The sequence below is a fragment of the Lathyrus oleraceus genome, chromosome 5, assembly GCF_024323335.1.
Source record: "Lathyrus oleraceus cultivar Zhongwan6 chromosome 5, CAAS_Psat_ZW6_1.0, whole genome shotgun sequence".
In the NCBI taxonomy this organism is placed as follows: Eukaryota; Viridiplantae; Streptophyta; class Magnoliopsida; order Fabales; family Fabaceae; genus Lathyrus; species Lathyrus oleraceus.
The window spans coordinates 1,558,734-1,578,233 of NC_066583.1; the positions used below are offsets into that span (position 1 = coordinate 1,558,734).

The 19,500-nt window shown below is 33.3% G+C and overlaps 3 protein-coding genes across 3 annotated transcripts; 1 reads left to right on the forward strand and 2 right to left on the reverse strand.

The window, feature by feature from the left end:
* Positions 1-2,399: 2,399 nt before the first annotated feature.
* On the reverse strand, positions 2,400-5,688 carry LOC127086449 (DEAD-box ATP-dependent RNA helicase 50). Its single transcript, XM_051027212.1, has 7 exons — positions 5,145-5,688; positions 4,868-5,062; positions 4,604-4,791; positions 3,948-4,161; positions 3,375-3,506; positions 3,095-3,270; positions 2,400-2,980 (listed from the first exon to the last, which is right to left on the reverse strand). Exons 1-7 carry the CDS (start codon positions 5,592-5,594, stop codon positions 2,749-2,751), a joined length of 1,587 nt encoding a protein of 528 aa, XP_050883169.1. The 5' UTR covers positions 5,595-5,688; the 3' UTR covers positions 2,400-2,748.
* Positions 5,689-10,803: 5,115 nt separating this feature from the next.
* Positions 10,804-13,210, reverse strand: LOC127086450 (protein mago nashi homolog). Its single transcript, XM_051027213.1, has 4 exons — positions 13,010-13,210; positions 12,677-12,908; positions 12,315-12,491; positions 10,804-11,036 (listed from the first exon to the last, which is right to left on the reverse strand). Exons 2-4 carry the CDS (start codon positions 12,893-12,895, stop codon positions 10,977-10,979), a joined length of 456 nt encoding a protein of 151 aa, XP_050883170.1. The 5' UTR covers positions 12,896-12,908; positions 13,010-13,210; the 3' UTR covers positions 10,804-10,976.
* A 3,086-nt stretch (positions 13,211-16,296) lies between these two features.
* Positions 16,297-18,151, forward strand: LOC127087006 (uncharacterized). The gene is made up of 3 exons (XM_051027841.1): positions 16,297-16,767; positions 17,171-17,345; positions 17,670-18,151. Exons 1-3 carry the CDS (start codon positions 16,297-16,299, stop codon positions 18,149-18,151), a joined length of 1,128 nt encoding a protein of 375 aa, XP_050883798.1.
* Positions 18,152-19,500: the final 1,349 nt, after the last annotated feature.

A 19,500-nucleotide genomic window follows, 5' to 3' on the forward strand; every position in this document is an offset into this window, starting at 1 on the left:
CTTATGACATCAACTGCATTTGATACCAAATTTTTCTTGTTTGAGTTGTGACTCATTTCTCACTTATTATCCAGCCTCCCTGTTCCTCTTCTTCTTGGGTCTACCAGGTTGCCTTTTTATGGGTGATGGTTGCATGTCAACAATATATATTTTTGTCCAAAGAGATTCCTCACTGACTGGATAAACTACTCGTGCATAGCAAGCCTCATAACACTCCTTTTTGTAATATTCAAACAGAAAATCATCAACTTGTAAATGCTGAGATTTCATGCATGAAATTGCATGACAACATGGTACCCCTGTCAGCATCCACCTTCTACATGAACATTCATGCTTTGATAAATTAACAACAAACTTTTCTCCATTGAATGATATATGTCTAACCTCATAGTCAAATACATTTGCACGCCGGTTACAAATGCAGAAAACAATTATGATGTCAATGTTATATCAAGTCAAGTGTTAATGTCTCAAACAAATATGAAGCATTACCTAACAATCCAATTGTCTGTTCTTTGTGATTCCTTTTCCAACTTCTTTTTTATATTTGGTAGAATATTATCATCAAATTTGGCAATCTTCTGTTTGTTGGACTCCCACCTTTGCATCAGGCACACTCTTATCTCTTCAATCTTCTATTTGTTGCTATATAAGTGTCTAACAAGAATATCACATATCAAAGGTATCCACCTTAGTACCTAACAAGAATAACTCATGTCACATATCAAATATGACTTAACAATAATGTTTACCTAACATAAAACCTTTGGTTAACCTTTGTAGTAACTCATAAAGTGTAGGCAACAAGCCCTGCATTTCAGTCATGAATATGTAAGTCTAAAACTATTTAATACGTAAGCAATATATCAGCTTCTTGATCACATACCATATAATCAGTGATCGCCTCTAAAGTAATATCCACTATTGCATCCTTAGACACAATGACCCCCTCCAAACTAACATCCTGGCATGAATCTTTTTGATCAATGCCCTCAGTAGTCCCATCCAAATTAACATTCTCAAATGAATCTTCTTGGTCAACTGCAGTTGTATCTTCTACACCAGTGGTCCCTCCTTCATCAAACTTGTCACCTAGATTATTCAAATCTTTAAAAGCCCCCAAATCATCAAAAGTTCCTTTTACACCATTATTCAAATCATCCAAGGTGTCATCTTCCAATTTGTCTTCTTCTACACCATTTGGTCCTACATTATTTTCTAGAGACAGTATTTGTTCTTCCCCATAAACTGGATGCATGACATATAGATGTACATTCCTATTGATTAGTGCAATCATTTTCATTCTATTTGTTCCTGCATCATTTTTCAACAACACTAGCTCATTATCATCCATTGCACCATAATACCATAAACTCTCCACTTTTAGGTACCCTAAATCCTTTCATCCACCCAACACCTCAAAATAACTCTAGAAATTAGGGTCAACTTGCCAAACCTCCTCTAACCCGTTGTAACCTAATCTGTTAAACTCAACAAACACACATCCATGATGGATAACACACTCAAACCTATCACACCAAATAATGCATAAACGAGTCTTTGAAGTAGGAGAAGATGTTGAAGGTTTGCTTTATAAAATAGTAAACACATAAACGTACCTTAGACTGGAAATGAACAATGGTGAGAATTGATAAGTAGCGTCTTCTTCGCTCCACGTTCTTCTTCTTTGCAACAAGGGTTTTAGACAATGAGAGTGGAACTATGAACTAGGGTTCGAAACTGAAATAACAATCTGCTTTTGTAGAGGTAGGTGAAGAGTTTAGACATTATATTTCTAAAAAAGAAAATAATATTTCATACTTTACATTAAAATAAGTGTATTAATAATTAAAAAAACAATAACAATATGCTAATAATTCACTATGTCACATTGGTGTGTTTTAAGGTTTTTCCATTAGAATTTTGACATAAAAGACATATAAAACTAGTAGAGATGTCTTAAAAAACTATATTATAGGACTAAATAGAAATCATAAATGAACATGAGGGACTAAAAGATGAATTTTTTTTTTTTGGACCCATTGAAATTTTAATCTTCCCACATATGCGAACAAATCAAGTGAGAGAGTGTAACTTCGATTATTTTCCAATTTTGCCCTTGTCTTCAACAATTGTGTCTGCAAGAGTGAGCGAACAAATTCTCTTTTGTGTAATGATAGCCATCCAAAATTCTTTCAATTATTTTTAAAGATATGTCCTCTATAATCTCAAATAAAGTCTAATATTCTCTAGTGTCATTGTGTTTCTTCATTTATTTTTATGTTTTACAAATTAATTCTATATTTCAAATTAATATTGAATATTTTCATTTAACAATTATAATCGACAGAATATGAATTTGGTGGAATACAAAAGCTAGCTATTTCAAGAAGTTGATGTATTTGGCAAAATTACTAGAAAAATAAATTGCACCAAGTAACATTTTTTTAGATACAACTTCAACACGTCCACTTAAAGAAAATGTCAAGAGGGCCAAACTAAATATGATTCATCTTATTTTTCTATGATAGCACGTCATTATGTCCAACTTAACACAAGACTATATTATCTTGTATTTACACCATTAATTTCCCAAAAATTAATATGTTGAACACAATGTTGATATGTAAGCTAATGAGCATTGTGATTGTTTTGCAATTGCGGCGTTCCTTTGTAGGGGTTAGGAATCTGGAACTGAAGCTTACTTTGATTTGATGACAGAGCTTCAATCTTTCCATCACTATTATATCAACTCTCATAAGCAGAAGGTACATCATGCAGTGGATGACCCTTCCGATTTCTTTCCGTTATTTTGCGTGCAAGGGATACTTGCTTGCCAACTACAAAGATAAATGCCTTGCCCTGTCCCCTGGCACCTCGGGCTGTTCTTCCAACACGCCGTACATATTCGCTTGGATCACGGGGGTAGTCGAAAAGTATTACATGGTCTACTCCACTGAAGTCGATTCCCCGCGATGCTCTGTTACAAGTTGCCACAATGAATTATTTGTAACACACAAACATATTATCAAACAAGAAACAACAAAAAGACAGTTTTGACCAGCCATAACTAGCGAGATAAACAGATGAATACCTGTCAGTGCAGACCATAAATTGGGACAGTTCTTTTGATGGAGGGCGGGTAAATTCTTTCATACTAGCAAGCCGCGATTCTTGTGTCATGGCAGCATGGAAAGGTAGAACTTGCATGCGAGTTCCCTTTCTATCAAAACGGTTTAACGCATTTTCAACTTTTCTGCATGTTTCAATCTGCAATTCATTTTTCGAGAATTATAGAAAAGTGAAAAGGAACAAAAAGTGCATCAATAATCGATATTACAAAATTTTATATAACTTCTAAAAGTTCAGAATACTTTGTTGCAGAACACAATAGTTCTTGGGACACGGTTTCCCTCCGCAAGCTTCAGAAGAGCAGCTTTCTTGTTCAAAAATGCTGTGTCCAGTGTTTTTTCTTGTACACCTTCCCCACTGCAATCAACTATTATCTGAACTAATAAGAAATTAAACATCAGACCCACTTCTGCAGAAGCTGATTACTCAAAACAATGGTGCATAATTCAGTTATACTGTAAATATTATTTTGCATGGTATTGGTCATTACAGGTCACTGTATCCAGCATGGCCTGCACACACCTAAGTATCCCAGCAATTCAAGCATATAATACAGGTCTACGATACCATTTTCATATTTGTTACTAGCTGTAGTGCCACTTCTACACACAATGATATAGAACAGAGTGTATAAAGGTTGAGACAAAACTACACCTCAAATTAAATCTCATGTAGAAGAAACAAAAGGAATTAAGCCAACTGTTACAAACTCAGACAGCAAATTCAGGGAATATGTTTGCTGATATTCAGTCATGGTATGTTCTGACTCAGAAGAATAAAATAGAAGGAAAGATAATCCGCAACTGAAACCTGACCTCTTCAAGGCGAGAGCTTATTCGATGCATACTAGGTCCCATGACCATTTCACAATCAGGAAAAACTTCAACCAGTTTGCTGTAAACAGTTTTTGGTAAAGTTGCAGTCACAAATAAATATTGCGTGTCAACCGGTGAAGAACTAATCAAGCATTGAAGAGCCTTTTCAAAGTCGTCATCCCCAAAGAGTATATCTACCTCATCCAACACAGCACTGCAACATAATAATAATTGTTATTGTTAAGATAAATTCAATCATATAAACATCTCAATGGAAGTCTAGTAGTACGTTTCTATTCATTTATCAGGAATCTACAGTGGCCAACGTTTAATCCTCCTAATACTAATATGATTGCAGTGCGTTTTTTAAATAAATTCATACATAAAATTTACAACGCAGTGACACTGCAAATCAATCAGAAAAAGAAAACGATTTCTCTTTGGCATAATCCTGAACCGTGATCACCAAATTGATAACATGAGGTAAATGGCAATAAAAAATAATGCTACTAGTACTAGACTACGAAATTCAGACCAAACTAGTAGCATTAGTTATACTCACATGTATATACTAATGGAAATCAATTGCATAGCTTCTGGTGAATGGTAAAACTAACAGAAAAGAAAAATGAATGTGAAAAAGGCTGAAGGTTTACCATGTTAAATTTGTTAACTGCAAGAAACCTTCGTTCATAAGGAACAAAAAACGACCAGGTGTAGCGACTAATACATCAACACCCTGGTTTAAACTTTCAAGTTGAGTTTTTTGTGCAAAGCCACCGGTGACAACCATAGATTTGAACGGAACTCCAGATTTTGATATTGATCGACAATTATGTAAGACCTGCAAGTGTCAACAACAGTTACTCAGTGACTGTCATAACCAAATTGCATATGTTATTCCGAATACAACAAATAACCTGAGAAGCCAACTCGGCGGTTGGCGCGAGTATAAGAACTGTCGGAGCCTGTGAAGACGATTTATGACGTCCTTCTAGTTCTTGTTGTCTGAGACGCTGAATAATCGGTACTAGATAAGCCAATGTCTTACCCGAACCACTCTGATCAGCTATGATACAAGACTTTCCGGCAATAACCGGAGCAAATGATATGGCCTATACACATGAAAAGAAAATGAATTCATAATTTGTTTGCAATTAGAAATGATAAATGAGTGGTGAATTGGGCATTTCTTACTTGAATATGGGAAGGACGAGTTAAAGAGAGATTATGGAGAGATTGAATGACGAAATCAGCGCAACCAATGTCTTTAAAGGACTTGAGACTGAAAAAATTGGTGTCCTCCAACGGCAATGGCAATGCTTTAACCCTAGTATCTCCCCATCCTTTGGGATGAGGACCAAAACGGCGTCGTGTTGGTGTTGCAGTTGCGGAATTATCATCTTGTTCTGCTTGTTTGCGTCTTCTTATCTTTTCCTTTGATCTAAGGATAAGAGCGCTCAGTTTGTTTTTGTTAGAATTTAGTTTCTCGAAACGCGACTGTGGTTTGGAATCGGTGGTGCTGCTATCGGAAGTGGAGTTTGAAACGAAGAAGAGAGAGTGTGTGGGTTTGGTTCTGAATCCAACTCCAATTCTAAGATTGACTCCGATACCAAAAAGCAGAGTTTTACCGCAAACTGCTTCCATTGATTTCTTTTTCTGTTGTTACTTTGTCGAGTGTTTCTTTACAAATTTTCAACAAGATAAGGGAGGGATGCATTACCTGTCCCTCTCATACTCTCACACTATATTTTCATTAATTTTTTTAACCCAATTTGAAATATTGTTTTTTTTTTTTTAATGTGCTTCTTCTTTTCACTTTGTTTTTACACCAATTTGAGTCACAAAATCCAGTCCTCTTATCCTTCTCACCATAAAATTTCAATTTTAAAAATGAGACGCCATTTTTTACTGTGCCCTTAAAATATCATAAAGATCATTTAGATTGACAACTTAGGTTCCTACATAAATATGTTCATCACGCCTATACTATGGCATATATAGGGTTTAGAATTGCAGGTGTACCTTAATCTTGTACTTACTTTGGTGTGTTTTCAAACCTTTCATGTTTGAAGCAAATTCAAGGCAAAAGAAGATAACTTAGGTCTCCTAATTCATTCCTATCAAGTTCAACGCTCATGTTAAATATGATATTATTAATCTTATTGTGATTATTTTCTATGATAAGTTGATCATCCACATATACATATGATGTTGAGATTGCCTTGATTCAATACTTACACATAAATTTCATATTTAATTGTATACTTGAAAAAATAAATCTTTTTTAGGAAATCAATGACCGTCTTATTACATGTTTTTGGAGTTTGTTTATGTGAAGTCGAGTCTTCAATAAAGATGATTTTAATGAAGATAATTCGTAGTGTGAAGACATGATCGAATGCTAAAAGATGGAAGAAGCTAATCAAATGGCTATATAATGGATGATTGAATAAAAATGGTAAATATGATGTTTTTACTTACATATAACCTTAAGTGCTCAAATTATCTAAAATTAAACCATGACATCTCATATAAATTCATGTATTTGCATTTTATATTTAGAAAATTTTGCAAAATCATTAATATGAAAAGAAAAAAAAAACAATTTTTAAGCATCAATCGATTATCATCATTCAAATTTGCAAAAAATTTAAGACCATGAATCGATTGCATGAGATGAGCAATCGATTGACACTAGTTAAAATTTAAAAAAAAATCAAATATTTTGAAGAAACAATCAATTGACACTGGTATTTTCCATAAAAAATACTTTTACGCATTGCATCTTTTCATAGCACCTTCATATGTATCTTTTCATAGCGAAAGGTGGTCAACCTCTGAAGAATGAAGTCAGAAGAAAGTCAACCTCTGAAGAATAGCCTCTTCTTGGGTGTTTGAGCTTCAAAGAATAATTCCTCTTGCAGAAAGTTGTTTTTCTTGATGTGTTTAATCAAGTACAAAGGTTATCCAACCTTTTGGTGAAAGTCTCCAACGTCTCTTTTTTTACTGTCTATATAAGAAGCTGAAATACCAGATGTTGAAAACCAATAGACTACATCATAAAACTCTGAACATTGACATTCAAAGAGAAGCTACTCTATCAAAATTGATAGTTTTAGAACCTCTTAACTCTTTTATAGTTTATAAGTTCTTAAGTCTTAGCGTTTTTCTAAGTTGTATTATGTTTACACCTCTGATTGTATGTCAAGTGTAGTTGTTACCCAAATATCTTAGTAATTTGTTAGAGTCAGAAGTCTCTTGCTTTAGTGCTTGAGAATTTGAAGTCTCTTGCTTATGCGCTTGAGCATATAAGTCTCTTACTTGTGGGTACATTAGAAGTCTCTTGCTTGTGTGCTTAAGCGTTGGAAGTCTCTTGCTTGGTGTTTGAACATTTGTGATCATTTTGGTTATAGTGGAAATCCCTTGGAAGTAAAAGGGGACTGAACTACTCTTAAGTTGTGAGAGGAACCAGGATAATTTCTCGTGTATTTTCTTTTAAGTTTCTTGCTTCTGTACTTAATATTCCGTTGTTGTCAACTATGATATTCTAAGTCAGATTCTGATTTAAAATCTGATAACGTCTTTCAGAAGTATACCAAGTTTTCTGAGTTAAACTCTAAACCAAGTGTTCAGAATCTGGCTAAGAAACATCAGAAGTAGAAGAAGAAAACCCTTTAAGGAGAAAAACCCAACACAATTCACCCCCCCCCCCAATTTTTATGTTTTTCTCACCTTCAAGCTTCTGTATAGAAGCTAGGTTTAAGCTTGTACAAAATTCTAACAATATTGAAATCTCTTACAGTGTGTGATGAGACTAGATATACTCTCGAATTATAAGGAGAACTAGTATAATTTCTGGTGTTCTTTACTTTCTGCACTTTACTGCTTTCATCATCTAATCATAAACTAGAAAATAAAGAAACACTCACTCTAAAAACCATAATTTTTTAAAGTACCTAATTCACCCTCTCCCCCCCCCCCCCCCCCCTCTCTTATGTGCTCACCTTTCTCAATGAATTCATAAGGTTTTTTAACATAAATTTCCTCCTCTATACAACCATTTATAAATGCATACTTGACACCTTGTTAAATAATATTCCATTGATATAACTTGGCCACAACTACCATTAATCTGGTTGTCTCACTTCTTGCAACAGATGCAAAAAAAATCGTGAGTTTGTGCCCAAAATTTTATAAGAATCTCTGTGTGATAAGTCATGTATTATGTTTGACAATAGAACCATTTGGAAGATGTTTCACTTTGTAGACCCATTTGAGTACAATATGTCTCTTTTATGGTGGTAAGAAGACTATATTTTATGTTTGATTCTTTAATACTACCTTAATTTTTTCCCTCCATATAAGTAATCCACACAAAGGACGTAACTAATTTTACATAGCTAAACTACCCAGTATCAAAAAATAGGGACACTAAGTATCCCTTTAGTGTGATCATCTGATATGGAATGGAATTATATAACTCATTATGATCATCATGAAATACAAATGACACACTTAGAAGATGATTCAATATACCGACTCTGCCAATTACAAAATTTCCGCTTATTTATCATGTCATTTATGCTTGTAATAATACTTTGGATGACATGGTTTTATAACTTGTAAGAACTTGCAGTGTGGTCGCATACAAGACACGCCACCTCACTCTTATTTGCAAGTTTCTTTATTTGGTGTGAGATGTGTTTAAAATATACAGAGTCAAAGATCCTTAAGTGCTTGACAGATCGAGTGTGATCTGCCTAAATTACCTTTAAGGCTATGCTTAACGTCTTGGTTGGACTCTTATTGAGCATATAATAGGAAACTTCAACAACTTCGCCCTAAAAAGTACGTAAGATTTTCTTTTCTTCAAGCATACATCTAATCATTTTCATGATAGTCATGTTCATCCTCTTAGCAAGACCATTAAGTTGAGGGGTGTATGGTGTTGTCCTCTCATGTTGAATTTCCACCTCTTTTACAAAATATTTCAATTTCTCATGGTGTATGGTGTATTGTGTTTTTTCTCTATTAATTTAAATATTTCGAAAATTTGGAGCACTTCATCTTTGTTTTTAATCAAATAAAAACACATCATTATACTAAAATCATCCACAAATGAAATATACTATTTATTTTAAGCTTGATACATACAACACACCATTGATGAGTGCTTGGTTTCCTTATCTATCTTTGATCAAAATATTACTAACTCCCTCCGATGAAATGATTTTGTTATTAACAAATACTACCTTCATTTTTCTTGAACCATCAAAGTTGACTAGCCATTATCGATCACTTGTCACATGATTTGTGTAGCTTATATGCTTCTAAGTTCATCGTTTCTTATGGCTATAAAGAGGATAGGTATGGGTCTGAGTCACTCTCAGCGTAAGCCATGCGTACATCATTATCTACATTGTCTCTTCTTTAATAAATACTTTTGCTTTTAACTCATCTACAAAGTGATCAAAGTGTTGACAATTATAACAATTCATGAATTTTTCTCTTTCTTTCTTAATGAGTAATTATTGTTTCTTGAAGAAGATTTTGGTTGATCACTTTCTTGAAGTTACCTTGTTGAGATCTCTCTTTCTTGAAGTTTTTCTCTCCATTCCATTAGGACATAGATCCTCTTCTGCTCCTCTCTCATGTTTTTCATGTTGCTCCAATCTTAGCCATCTATGTAGTAATTAATTTCAATTATTTTTTATATTTAACCAAAATGAGTGGTTGAGATGGAGAAAGACCATTCAGCCACTGCAGAGGATCCAAACCCCTTCCATTATGAACCACCAACTTTTTTGGATGTTTGAGCCTGCGAAGCCTACCCGGTCACACTCTCTTTTGTTCTTTCAATTCGTAGAAGATAGTGCACATCACTTTTTCAGAATGGTTTTATCACAAACAACTTCATCACACCGTTCTCAAGAGTTTTGGTGTTCAATATACCACTTATTAGAAATTATATTAACACACATAAATTTATATTTGATAGAAAAATCTTTTATCTTTTTTGGTTTTTCCTAATGTATTACTCTATCTTTAATCTCTAACACTCTCGTTCTTAGTGACTGACGACACATAAATGAGATTATTAATTTTAAATTTTACCTACTTTTACAAAAGTATATAATTATGTTTTTTTTCAACCATCAGATATATTTTTATGTTAAAGATTTTTTACAAACATCATAAAAAAGAAAACAAATGTTTTCAACTTCTTAAATTTAATTCTAGTCTGTAGTTTGCGGTAATTTCAAGATCTTATAAATAATGATAAAAACTATACATAAAATTAGATTATAAAAATTATAAACATAAATTAGATTATTTACTTACTTGGTACATCTTAGAAAAGATATGACTGAAGCGACCGCATTATAAATATTACATACAAAGGTAAAGATTCGCCAAGTGAAAATAATTTTGCAAATTCTTCATGCATAATTATTGAAGCTTATGTTGAAAGAATAGTAAGATTTATCATAATTTTGAGCAAGAATTGAATTTTGTTAAAATTATTAAAATTTTGCAGTTATTTAAAATCAACAATTATTTAAGAAAATTGAACGAAATATACTGATTTGAATGAAATATTTTCAACATTAACAAATTGAATACTATCTAAAGGGCAAAGCCTTCTAAAAAGACCAGACCACGCAGTTTCTAGACTATGTTGTTTGAATCACTATAAACTATGAAATGAAAAAATATCATACAACAATTTGCCGAGAACATGACTGGTAGTCAAAGAAATCCTGAATTTTTTTATATGTGCACATTCCATACAGACAGCATGCAACTCACAATAATCATGCTCCAACCATGAAAGCAAGTCAAAGAGAAAAAATATCCAAAACCAAACCATACAAAAAAGAAATATTTGGTACAAAGTTACAAGTGTCAAATCAGGTTTTCTTGTTCACCACCAATACAAATGTCAAACTTCATTAGCTACAAGTGAAAGTTGTTTAAAGAGTGCACATTCTGAAGAGGACAAACTCATAAATAATTGTAAACATCTTATATAGGCTTGATCTTGAAGTGAAGCGAAATAAGAGAGAAGACAAAGCATTTCAAATCCTGCAAAAAAAGTATAATTAGCAAGAATAAACCAAAGATGCTAGCTGACATCAAACAAATCTAACACCGGGTAACTAATGGGGAGGCGCCTCCACTTGAGATCGCAAAGGCAAAAATATACAAGCAAAACAAGATAATAACATATCATGGGGAATATATCACTCTCTAAAACATTGATGAAATACAGTCGAGAAATCACAACAATGGAATTCTAAAGTATCTGTCAAAACATTGAAACCATTACATCAACTATATTGAAATCCGAGCATCAATGTCCTCAGATAAAGGCAATTACTTAGTCTTTAAGCAGTTTTAATATGCTTAAATTTCAAAGAAAAATCTGAAATACAGAGTCATGTACCTTATAAATTAATCTTCTATCATAGTACTACATATATTTTAGCCTTTGAATATGAAAATAGGGTGGCTTTGTTTCAGTTATTTGTTATAACTTAAATCATCCTTTTGCTGCTTAGTCCTCTACTTCAATTGCACAACTAACACTGAGTCGGTGAATACAATTCTTTTTCAAATTCAGATACTTCTTAAATATCCACATGTTCTTCAAGGATGGACAGGGATCAACTTATGCTTCCTCCCTCCCCTTCCCTCAAGATAGTTTGCTTAAATGGTCATGTGACAGAATTAATTATCATAGGAAACAAGAGCTACTCATCTACACACAGTCTATAAGCAGCTTTTAGAAATTATAATTTAACTAATTCAAAAAGTTTTACCATCGTGACAAACACACAAACTTCGTGGTGTTGTCATTGGTATCCTAGGGACTATGTTGTGGGATCCTTTACCAGCAAAGATCAACCAGTTATCGTCTCTGTTAGTGCTGAACAAGAGTTCAAACTTCATTTTATGGGGAATTCCCAGTAACAATATCCCTCTGATAGTATGTAAACCATTCACATATTAAATGAGAGTCTGTTCTATTCAGTTTGATGATCTTAAGGAATCAACCAAAATGATTTTGTAATGACTCATTTGATATAAGCCAATTGTAAATCTTTACATATCGTAGCCAGGCCATCTAAGAAAGTGTGGTTTGCATTCACCCACTTTCGGAGTTAACACGAGGTAAGTTGATAGTCAATGAGAACCATTTAGTTAAAACATTCTACAATAAGCATCCTAGAAAAACCCAGTTATACCAACATGAGTACTTATCATCATATAACGAAGAATATGCAATGTTAACCACACACAAAACATAAAACAAAGGAGTCCACAAAGAAACCCTTGAAAACAATCAATGAGCTCAATCACCTGAACAAGATAGTAAAAGATGCGAAGCCCTTCAGGATCTGCACTGCTTTGAACATCCACAAGAGACCCAATCTTAGATGTTGTGAAGGAGATATGCTCATTCCCCATCACAATCTCAAGCTCCTGACGCCCTACCCGGTCAGGCTCCGGCCAGTTGTTATCATCTTCCTTCATAATCTGAATTTTATCACAAACACAAACCAATCAAAAAAACAACAACCAAACCAACCTCAAATCCCATTCATTCACACAACAATACAGTAAATAAATTAACTTTAAAACTAAAATACACAAGCATGGTCCATATATTGCTGTGAAATACAAATCAAAAATAAAATAAAATTAGGGTTAGGGTTTGTAACCTCACTATCGGAAATAATACGGCGACACTCGCGAAGAACGGCGGGAGTGAGGTAAACCTCCTTGCGAATGATGGTATCGTTTTTGTAATTGGAGTTGTTAGCGTATCGAAGCTTGCCATCGGGCCTGAACTCGAACTCCAAGAATTCGTGACCGAATTTGCCCTTATGTCCAACATAGTATCTCAAGTAGAACTCTGTATTCTCTTCTTCGGTCGCCATTACTCAATCAGAACTTAGGTTTTGACAAAAACAACATACAAATGTTAGATAATGAAACCCAATGTGGAAAAATAAAGATGAGAAGAAAAACCCTAATTCGAAATAAACCCTAACCTTCAGAGACGGAGATAGAGGGAGGTGGAAGAGAAAAGACGGAGAGATATTTCTGAGAGCGGGAGGTTAGTTTCCCTACTTCACGTGAAACAATCTCATTCGTTGGGTTGATCAACGGCTAAGAAACAAACATCAAAATCTCCTATAAAACTTTAGAAAAGCAATTAATCCATTACTGCCCCCGATCCTTTTTGTTGACACGGATAATAATTCTACTTTTAATTAATTTATAAAAATTAACTAGGACCAAAATTACACTTTTAACCTTGATAAAACCAGTTTAAAAAGTTAATTCATTAACCTTAATCGTGATTTTACATTCATAATTATTTCAATCGGATTAATAAATATTAACAATTCTAAATGTTATTTTTTAATATATATCTTCCATAAATTCACTTCAAAAATAATCACTAAAACCTTTAGATTCCATGATTATTAGTTTGATTGTTAATTTATAAAATTATCCAAGACCAAAATTACACTTTTAACTTTGATAAAACCAATTTAAAAAGTTAATTTATTAACCTTAATCTTGATTTTACATTCATAATTATTACAATCTTACTCATAAATATTAACAATTTTAAATATTACTTCCAACGTATATCTTCCATAAACTTACGTTGAAAATAGTCACTTAGATTCCATGATTATTAGTTTGATTGCTTAAGTTGTCAATTTATTTATCACTCTTCCACCATTTTACAAGTTCTCTGCAAATTCAAGTTCTTATCATTTATTTGATATTCGTTTGGTATTTATAGTTAGTTTTATTATTTGTTTCCATTTTTATTTGGATCCATTATCTCATAAAAATCCATAGTATTTTGTAAAATAATCATTTTATCTAACTTTTACTAATGATTTTCGACTAAGATCTTGCAGAAGAAAGCAACGAACAAAGACGGGAGAACGATTTGATTTATTGAAATTCTAAAGGTGAACGATTTCTTCTTTCTTCAGTTTTTGTTGAACAATCTCTTTTTTCTTCCCTAAGCCTTTAGTTTTTTAATTTTCGATTTAAATAAGATTGATATATGAATATGATTTTTCACGTTTTCAGAAGAGATTAATATTTGACTCTGATTTTGATTTAAGATGAGTTTGAATGTTTGAATGGTTAAGATTCAATTTTCTCTATGATTCTCTTCCTACAAATTATTATTCTGATCTGTTTAATACAATTGAGTTTATTTGATAATGTTCATAATTTATTTTATAACTAAATAAATTATTTTAAATTTATAATTGTATCTAAATATATTTATTATGACTTTAATATTAAATATCTCATTACAATTATATAAATGGGTTATAATTTAAATAAATTCACTCATTTAATAATTATATATTTTATTTATCAAATAAAATACTTTATTTATGTTGAATCGCATCTCTTAGTAGTTAAGTATAACAAAGTAAATTGCTTTATACCATAATAAACAATTAAAAGTAAATAACGAATAATCTTAAAACTATATTTTCAGAAACTCCTTCACCTTTTAATAAGTTTTATAAAAATTGTATACAAAACATATATATATATATATATATATATATATATATATATATATATATATATATATATATATATATATATATATATATATTACAATTAGTTTCAAAATCCCTGAATTTAATTTAATGTTTGGTTATGGTCCCTTAACTAAAAAATGTTACATATTGGCCCCCTAATGATCGTTTTGTTACACAAAAAGGTCCTTGTAATTAAAAACTCAAAAGAAGAAAAACGTTAACTAGACTACGTGACCTGAAAGATATGTAAGCTAAGTCAACATATATATTAAAAAAAAATTAGCTGAATAGATTTTATTTAAGGAGGTTAAAAACCTTCGCATAATGTTAATAATGTGCAAAAAAAAAATATTAAACACTTTCATGAATGAACAACTTATAGATCAAACAAATATCTGCAACAACATTTCCTAAATTATTTCATATCTACAACAACATATAAATCAGCAACATATAGATCAGCAAAGAAAACTGTAATTGAAATTAACATAAAGAGAGTCAAAATTCCATAGCCAATAGTCCAACTAATAGAATCCTCAACATAAACCACAATAGTTTGGTTTATTAACATGATTGTTGTTTGTATTGTGCCGTACAAACTATAGAAACTGCTACTTCCATGTCTTTCTTCAACAGTGTTCATGTCAAATTTATCAATTGTGTTGAAGGGTAATTCACTATTTTAATATTTCACCTACGTGGCATTATTATTTGTGTATATATAGTATTGTAGTTGTTAACAATCGTATCCACTGAGAAATATGCACAGTGTGTGTGCAACCATTTGTTGTAACTGTTTTAGCATAGCAGTAGAAGTTTGTTATTCTCTCTTCTCTCTCTTCTTCCATCTTCATTTTTTTCGTCTTGTGCATCAACAATTGGTATCTAAAGCTCCGATTCAGATCCAAAGGGAAACACAACTGAACGGCGATGGGTTTTGTGATTGATTTCGCTTCTTGAGTTTATGTTGAACTTTTGATTGGAATCATAACATGATCACATTTCTTGATTCTACGGGATTGGGAAACACTAGTGTTTGGTGAGATTTGAGTTTCGCACAAGGTTGAAGATGAACATAAATAATAATTTGAGTACCAAGCTTCCAGTGTTCGATGGCAAGAACCGAAATCGTTGGATAATTCAGATACATGTGTTGTTTGGCGCTCAAGATGTTCTTGATCTCATCAATGGCGGTTACATTCCGGTTGCACTTCCGAAAATACATCGAATGCACAGATAAATGCTTAGCATGATTTGAGGAAAAAGGATCAGAAGGTGTTGTTCTACAATCATCGGTGTGTGGATGTGAATGTGTTTGAGAAAATCGTTGATTCGACGACGACGAAGGCTGCATGGGACACACTGGTATGGTACTACAACAGTGATGTATCAGTGAAGAAGGTACGTAAGCAGTATGAGGATCTCAGCATGAAGAACAACGAGAAGGTATCTGACTAAATCTTTAGAGTGATTTTGATCACAAATGAGATGAAGTCGTGTGGAGAAACTCTCTCTGAAGAAAGTATATTGAAAATGTACTTAGATTTCTTAATCCTCAGTTTGATTACATTGTTGTATCAATTGAATATTCTAAGGATCTAAGCACAATGAGAATAGAAGAGATGCAAAGTAGTCTAGAGGCACAAGAGTTGCGTCTGACTAAAAGAAACTCTGAGATGGAGGTAGAGCAGCAGGCATTGAAAGCAACTTCTGATACGAAGTATCAAAAGCAGTCTTGGTGAGAAGCCATGAAGAGATCTGGTGGTGTTCATAAGTCAGAAACCTCAACTTCTGGAAGGAAAATGAGTGCTCATAATGGGAAGGAGAAGTATGACAAGAAAAAAGTTCAGTGCTACTGTTCTAAGTTTTGCAACTTCGCTGTTGATTGTTGGTCAAACAAGGAAAGGAAATCAGAAGAAGCAAACATATCCAAAAGAGATTTTGATGATGAATTTGTGCTATTGATGGTTTTTGAATATGATGATGTGTATTTGGCAGACTGGTGGTATATGGACACTGGATGCTCAAATTATCTTACTGGAAATAAGAAATGGTTGGTTGATTTTGACTCTGAGAAGAAGACCAAGATCATATGTGCTGATGATAAATACCTCAATGCTAAAGGTATGGGAAATGTCGTAGTAGTTCTGAATAATGGTAAATCAACATTGATTCAAAATGTGTGGTATATTCCTAGCATGAAAAGCAATATGATGAGTGTAGGTCAATTAATTGAGAAAGATTTTTCAGTTACCATGAAGGACAATCTTTTGAAGTTGTATGACTGTAATTAAAAGTTGATTATGAATTCGGAACATGGGAGGAATAAAACATTCAAAGTGAATGTTAAAACTACATTCTCTGAATGCCTTGGTGTAACAAGTGTTGTGAAGGAAAGTGAGTTGTGGCACACAAGATTTTATCATCTGAACTTCAAAAGCTTAGAACATCTGAATTCAAAGAAGTTAGTACATGGAATTCCCGCAATTAAGAAGTCAGAGAAGTCAGGCAATGTGTACATGAGAGATAAGCAAGTAAAACTGTCATTTGCATATAAAATGCCTCTAAGAGAAAAGCATGCTCTGGGTGTGGTGCATTCTGATGTGTGTGGACCATTTCCAGTACCTTCACTTGGATGGAATAAATATTGTGTCATTTGTTGATGAGTTCACAAGAATGAAATGGGCATCCTTTAAAAAGTTCAAACACGAGGCATTTGTTGAATTTAAGAAATTCAGAATTAAGGTTGAGAATCAGTGTGGTCAGAAGCTGAATATTCTCAAAACCGGTGGTGGAGGTGAGTATAACTTTATACAGTTCAGAAAGTTCTATGAGAAGAATGGAATTTAGCATGAGGTAACTGCTATGTACACTCCTCAACATAATGGTCTTGCTGAAAGAAGAAACCTAACTTTGCTTGATATGACAAGGAGCATGCTGAAGAAGAAGAAGTTGTCTCACACTTTGTTGGGAGAAGTTGTTGCCACCTCAGTGTATGTGCTAAACAGGTGTCCAACCAAGAAGTTGAAGGAAATTGTTCCTTTAGAGAAGTGGACTGGAGATAAGAAAAGTGTGAGTCATTTGAAGGTGTTTGGTTTTGTTTGTTACAAATATGTTACAGATACCCATAGAAGGAAGTTGGGTGACAAAAGCAAAGTTATGTTGCTTGTAGGGTACCACAATACATGTGCCTATAAGCTTTATTGTCTCGTCACTAACAAGGTTGAATTCAGTATAGATGTCATTATGAAAGAATCAGAAGTGTGGGATTTGAGTAAATCTCAATCCAACTTTGGTGTAGTCTTAACCTCTAAAGATACTTCAGAATCTAAAGGTTATGAAGATAAGTCAGAGTCAGAAGATGACTTTGAAGCTAAATATGAGTTAAAGTCTGAAGGCGACTCTGAAGATGAAGAAGTCTCTAAAGGTGAGTCTAACTCTGAAGGTGAATATGATTCTGATCCAGATTCTGATGATGATCTAGACTATGGTGGTCAACACTCCGAAGGTGGTCATGCCTATAAAGGTGGAACTTATGGGGTTCCAACATTTGATACTATTCCAGCGTCCGAAGGAGATTCGAAACATGTTCAAAGGCCATAAAGAATCAAAAGCATACCAGGAAGGTTTGCAGAGTTTGACATGCTGCAAGATACCAAAGTAGACTCTAAAGAAGAGGTCATTTAGTGTGCCATGTTAGTAGACTCTGAACCATTCAGTGTTGAAGAATAGCTCAAGAGGAAAGTGTAACTTAAGGCCATGAAATAAGAACTTGAGGCTATAAAAGAAACAAGACTTAGAAGTTGACTAAGTGTCCAAAGGACAAGAAATCCATCAGCGTAAGATAGGTTTTTAAGGAGAAACTGAAGCCAGATGGATCAATTGGCAAACACAAAGTAAGGTTAGTAGCAAGAGGAATTCTACATAAACCTGGGTTAGATTACTTTGAAGTGTTTTGTCCCGTAGCGAGACAGGAGACAATTAGACTGGTGATTGCGATAACTACTAACTGGAATTGGCCTTTAATGTATCTAGATGTGAAATCTGCATTTCTGAATGGCCCATTGCAAGAAGAGGTGTATGTGTAACAACCTTCTGGATTTGAGAAAAAGAATCAGGAAGAGATGGTGTACAAGTTGCATAAAGCCTTGTATGAACTGAAACAAGCTCATAGAGCTTGGAATCTAAAAATTAATTCGTTTTTCAAGCTCTAAGGATTCAAAAAGTGTGAGATGGATTATGACGTTTATTTACAACATACTTCTGAAGGCAATATGATTCAAGTATGTCTCTATGTTGATGAAGTATTGCTAACAAGGAGTTGTGAACATGATATAGCTAAGTTTTAAAAGGTGCTAATGAATGAGTTTGAGATAACTGATCTAGGAAAGATGACATATTTCCAAGGCCACGACTAAAACTAAACTTAGGGTTTCAATACCAAATACATCTAATGTCTATATACCCATCTTTTTTAATCAATTCCAACAATTCAAAATACGACAGGTAACCAACATCCTATTTCCATTTCATATATGAAATCAGCCTAGCAACATACAATTTCACAGGGGTGTCCACAAAGTAGCCTCTACGATGAGTTCTAAATCTGATTTTTTGAGACCGGGATGACCTGGAATAGATAATTAATATAAGTCATAATTAGACATACAAACAATGGGACCACAAGAAATACTTTACAATATGGGACCACAAGCCCTAAACGATAAAGGAACACAAACCCTAAAACAAAATGGGACCACCACGTACAGAGGAACATAAACCCTAAAATAAAAATGACATTCAAAAAATGATTTTTCTATCGTGGTGGACAAAATAATACATATCTGAGACAAAACTTCTCCTCTTCGTTGCTTTTCTCTGTTGCTGAAGAAATTTTGTCCATTGTTGCTTTTGAATCGTGATGAAGGATGGTTACAGAGAATGATTAAGTA